Source organism: Vigna radiata, chromosome 3, assembly GCF_000741045.1.
Source record: "Vigna radiata var. radiata cultivar VC1973A chromosome 3, Vradiata_ver6, whole genome shotgun sequence".
Taxonomy (NCBI): domain Eukaryota; kingdom Viridiplantae; phylum Streptophyta; class Magnoliopsida; order Fabales; family Fabaceae; genus Vigna; species Vigna radiata.
Window position 1 is genome coordinate 5,230,688 of NC_028353.1, and position 5,789 is coordinate 5,236,476.

At 30.7% G+C, this 5,789-nt stretch overlaps 1 protein-coding gene across 1 annotated transcript; it reads left to right on the forward strand.

The window, feature by feature from the left end:
- Positions 1 to 270: 270 nt before the first annotated feature.
- Positions 271 to 1,888, forward strand: LOC106757454 (zinc finger protein ZAT11). The gene has a single exon (XM_014640126.2). The coding sequence runs from the start codon at positions 608 to 610 to the stop codon at positions 1,424 to 1,426; it is 819 nt and encodes a 272-aa protein (XP_014495612.1). The 5' UTR covers positions 271 to 607; the 3' UTR covers positions 1,427 to 1,888.
- Positions 1,889 to 5,789: the final 3,901 nt, after the last annotated feature.

The following is a 5,789-nucleotide window of genomic DNA, read 5'->3' on the forward strand; positions in this document are numbered from 1 at the left end:
AATTTGTACAGAAAGAAACGTTAATTAGGTCAACAGCACATGAACTAACTGTTTAGCAAGAATAAACAGACGTAAATAATCAATAATTTAATATTTAATATGATGACAGATATAGATGGAATTAAAAATGGTTGAAAGATAAGATAGAAATAATGGTACAGTGGTTAAAATGGGATTGAAGTAAAAGAATCTAAGAAGGAAAAGTATATATAAACACGATGAATTAGTTGAAGGAAAAGCTAATAATGAAAGGTGGTGGTGAAAGTTTGGAAAATGTGTGTGGTTCCAGGCTTGCAAACCAATCCTCCAGAAAGGAATCGTTGCCAAAAAGTAATGGGTTTGCTTCAAAGCCAACCGAATCTCACTCGTTTCCTAGCCTCCTCATGCTTAACATTGCATCTTTTCTCTCTCTCTTTCAACACTTCACATCTGTAATATAAGACTTCCAAGTTTGGAAACGCAACTCTGGCAAAGCCAAAACACGTTACTATAGCTATCATAGGTACCCTTTTCCCTCTACTTCAAACCATTCTAAATATTAACTTCTACTCTCTTCATTGCTCTCTCTCTCTCTCTCTCTCACAACAACATCATCTTCCTCATCACCATGCAAATGCAAGAGGAACACATGCAAATCATCAAGGGCAAGCGCACAAAGCGTCAGAGGCTTCCATCCCCACTTAGGTTAACCATGTCAACATGTTCCACCGCAGGAAGAAGCAGCACCGACAACTCCGCAGCTTTTGAGCCTCCGACAACCTCAAATGAATTAAGGAACGAAGAGGATGAAGACTTGGCCAATTGTTTGATTCTCTTGGCCCGAGGCCATACCACTCCAAAACCCTCACACGGCAAGGAATCGGGGCTGTATGTTTACGAGTGCAAGACTTGTAACCGATGCTTCCCTTCGTTTCAAGCCCTCGGGGGCCACAGAGCCAGCCACAAGAGATTTTCCAAGGCTGGTGCAGAAGAAAAGCAAGGACTAGTTACTACTTTTGGGGATAATAGTAGTAAAAATTATCATGATGATTATTGTGTCCCCACAAGCACCACCCTCACCTTACAATTATCAACGGTTTTGTATAATAGTAGCAACAGCACTAGGAGTAGCACTGTTAATGCTAAATCTAAGATTCATGAGTGTTCTATATGCGGGGCAGAGTTCTCATCTGGGCAAGCCTTGGGAGGGCACATGAGAAGGCACAGAAATTTTCTGAGTTCACCTTCGAGTGGAGCAATTGCATATGCTGGTGATGGAATCCCCGAAATTCCAGAAATCAAGAAACAGAAAGATGTTTTGAACTTGGACCTGAATCTTCCGGCACCTGAGGATGATCATCACAGAGAATCCAACTTGTTTCCTTTTAAGTCCAAAGAAAAAGTCATTGTCTTCTCTGCAACTTCTTTGGTGGATTGCCATTACTAAAAGCTCAACTCTGTCTTCACTGTTAACATTCATTATTGCTTTTTTTTCTTCTTACGTTTAGCCATGTAACAACCAATTGTTCATTCTTTACATTCATTCGATGGTATGTACACTATTAAATTTTAATTTATTCTGTTAGTGGGGTTTCGGTATTGGCAATTTCTTGAATTCTTGTGTTTTAATTATCGTTCCATTTTTTGGTTTTTGATATATAGTTCATATGATGGTTCCTTTTTCTATATCACATATTCCACCGTCATGCACGTGAGAAAATTGAGAGAGAGTGGGGGAAAAATTAAAGCAAAGAAGAATAAAGCTGCAGGTATGAATGGGTGAAAGATAAGTTGCATCAAACTGATAGCAGAAAACGAAAGACCCAATGGCAAGCAAAGCCATTGGCTAACTTCCTAACTCATCAATAGTAATTAATGAATGAAGTTGTTTCAGGGAACATAGTTTCTATAAGTTACTTAATTAAATAAATGTTTACTCTTTTGTGTTGTTTCATGTTTCTGCAATCAATGCTTCAGTTAAGCATATATTTCAACAAGTTTTTTTTTCTTCTTTTCTATATCTCGAATAAAGTGTTTAAGAAATTGATAAAATTGATTTTGATTCTTGGTTTTGAAAGGAAATTAATGTTTAAACATTTTCATTATAAAACAAAATAATAGCTAAAGTTAATATAGGATTTTTTTTTCTGATATAAAAATTATTTAACTTTGGTAAAAGATTTGTTGACTTTTTTTATTGAATTTAAATTATATTGATCATAGTTCACACACAAAGAATTTATAATCTAATAAAAACTTTTGTCCATATCATATCTATATCAATAAAGGTTTGTGTTTATAGGATTCAAGTATTTTTTTTAATCCTTCTAACATAAATAAGATTTTATTTTGACATCTATAAAAAAGAAAATTCTTTTCATCTACAAAAATTAAAATTTCACTTATTTTGTTCCGTTGTAATGTTTATGTGTTGAATAAAAGGTGAAGTCAACATTACATACGCGAACATGTTAGTATTGTAATATAATAACAATATGCGATGTCTAAAAAAGGTTTTAAGTTCCATAAATTAAATATTATTTATTTATCTTAAAATGAATATTAGGGTCTAAAAGTATTGCTTTGAAGATGAAAGTCAAAGAAAATATTTTTATAACAAGAAATACAGCCAAAATTTACAAATTTTATAAAGATTTAAAATAATACTTTTAAATTTTATGGGAATGAAAAAACAAAAAAAAATTATAAGAACGAAAATAAAAACTTCTTAATTTTATAGAAACTAAAATCATATTTAAGTCATTTCAAAACAATAATTAATTATATGACAGTCTGCAATTAAGAAAGTTATATATATGACTAAGTTTTATCATTTCTCTCAGTTTCATCCAAAATAACTATAGTTTCTACGTTTGGATCATGAAAAAATAATTTTGCTAATTGAAGAACTATAATATTATCAACAAGTGATAAAAAAAAGGTTTACATACCTACCTACCTACATTTATATTAATATCTCTATTTTCTAATATAAAATATGAATTGTGAATATATTTACTTAAGAGCACTTCAATAAAAGTTGTTATTCTACAAAAGAAAAGGATAAGTTATATAAGAAACTCTTCTATCTTAATAAATTCATATTTATGAGATTTATATCAAAATAGAGTTTTTATTGACAAGCAATTCGTATTTGAAATTCATATAATAACTTTTGGTTGGTGGGTAGATTGACAGCATTTCTATTGGATGATGACATACAAACACCCCATTTTCTTTTCAACGTTTATCCAATATCAATAAAATAATATTTTTATTTTAAAATATAAAATAATTCAGAATAAATCAACTAAAAGTGAAAAAATAATGATTTTTTTTATTAGGTATTGGAAAGAGGTATAAAAATGAAGAAGGGTACATAAAAATTTTCCATTTCTATTAATTTGTTTGCAAGGTGTTTGTTTTGAGACAGAGCTCAGCAAAAAGAACAAACTTAGCTTACTTAATTTTACATGTTAGGTTGAGGGACATTTCTTGTTAGAAAGTAGAAACAAAACATGCAAGGCTTTTCCTTATTGGAGAATGAATTCATAACATTAAAAGTGGTGTTGTTTCGAACATGAATGTCAACACAACATTGTTTAGGTACTAAATATAGAAAAGTATTTTGAATGAATGGATTATTTCATCGTTAGATTGCAATAGTATAAATATACAAATTGATAATTTAATTGAAAAGAGTTAAAAAAGGAAATAAACTCCACCAATTTAATATCAATTATTATAATATCAATTATAATAATTGATATTTAAAACTAATAATTAAATTAAATAAAGAGAAAGTAAATATACAAGAATTAGTTAATAAAGGTTAATTATTCCAATTTAAAACTAATTATTATAATTGATATCCTCTCGCAAGTTGGACGATCTGGAAGAGAGATGCAACTTGAATAATAATGAGTCAAACCGAGGATGAAGCAAAGAGGCTTTGTGTTCTGCTTAAGTTGAGGAACGCCCAATCTGCATCTTTAGACACCGTGTGGAGACTCCTTTAACTGCTTGAGGTATAAGACGGTCCTGTCGATGCACTTTTGATAAACAGGATTCGGAGTTGGAGGTACAACGGTGGTGGAGATCATCATCGGCGGCGTAGGAAATGATTCATGTGGATATTTGAGAAGATCAAGCCATCAAGAAGAGCTTCAACTAATTTAAGAGCAGAAGCTTGGTGACACTGCTAAGGGTGATGCAAGTGAATGGTTTTGATGGCTTATGAGAGTTGCTAATAGATGAAGAGTTATAGTTGACCATGGGAGACAAAAAGAAAAGGAATGATCGACGTCCTATGTTGAAGAAGATAAAAAAAACAAAACATCCATGAACAAGTAGAAGATAAAAGACATGAGATGAAAAAGAGACTTTTAGGGGGCCGCCGGTGGTGGCGGCCATAGGCCACCAGCGGCAACAAAGACAGAGTAGAAAAAGATCTGATACCATATAGAAAAGTATTTTGAATGAATTGATTATTTGATCATTAGATTGCAATAGTATAAATATACAAATTGATAACCGAAAAGAAAAAAGTAAATATACAAGAATTGGTTAACAAAGGCTAATAATTACAATTTAAAAACTAATTATTATAATTGATATCCTCCCGCAAGTTGGACAATATGAAAGAGAGATGCAACTTGATTCTAAATAGTCCTATCAAAACATGCATTCACATACTCATGCACATGATTTATATAAGTTACATGTGACCAATGTTGACTTAAATTCATTTAAGCATAAATCAATTTTATGCTTTTAAAATAGAACAAATCATTTGGTTTACTTTCAAATTTTAGTATTAAGTCTACTTGCTTCTCTCTTAAGTTTATATTTATCATCTTCTCCTTTTATTCTTTTTAAGCCTTTTTATTAGCATGTTATGAATAAGCATCTAATCAATTGTTAACATCTATTGAGCAACTTGATCGATCATTCATAACAAAGTTTGATATAACTTCTGTACAATTTAGACTAACACAGTGTTGGTATTTTTTTATTTTATTTTTAGATGTTTTAATTTTCTTTTCTTATATTGATGCTGTAAAATTCCTTATTTAATAGTTACAACAGTTGAGGGATAAATTGGAATCATATACCGTAATTAATTTCTATTAGTAGAAAATTAAATACAAATTTAATTCATTCGAATGTGTACTAATATTTTAAAATATAAGAACGGAAATAGAAATAAATAAGGAAAGAATAAAGTGAAAAATGAGCAATAGACCAAAGATCGATAGTGTCTTTCCGTCGTATAAATACATCTGCATTAGACATAGAAGCGTGCATAATATAAACACAAAATACTGTTTTTTGGTAAAAAAACAAAAAATACAGATATTGTCTATGATTTCAATTCAAGTTAAAAGTGGAATACATGAGCTTAAACGAGAAAAGAACTGTAAGTGGGGCAGCTTGTATTCTTTGACTAAGCCATCTATATGATTTGTATAAGTTTGCGAATTTACAAGTGCTGAAACATGAATTTTCGAAACGAGAATCGCTTATAAAACACAATATCAATTAGACATGAATCCAATCCTCATTAAAGATTACTATCTTTTCCTATTCAAAATTTTGTAGATTTTCTTTATATGTTAATCAACTTTTTAATTAGACGTAATTGAATTCTCAACAGTTATATAAATATCAGTCATGTATAGGTTAATGTAAGCAGAGCTTAAAATAGTAGTACTTTTGAGGAACCAGATTCTAGTTTTAGATTACTTTGGTTTGTGTTTAAACGAAGTTAATCAAATTGCTGGATAATCGAGAATTTCATGAAACTGCAG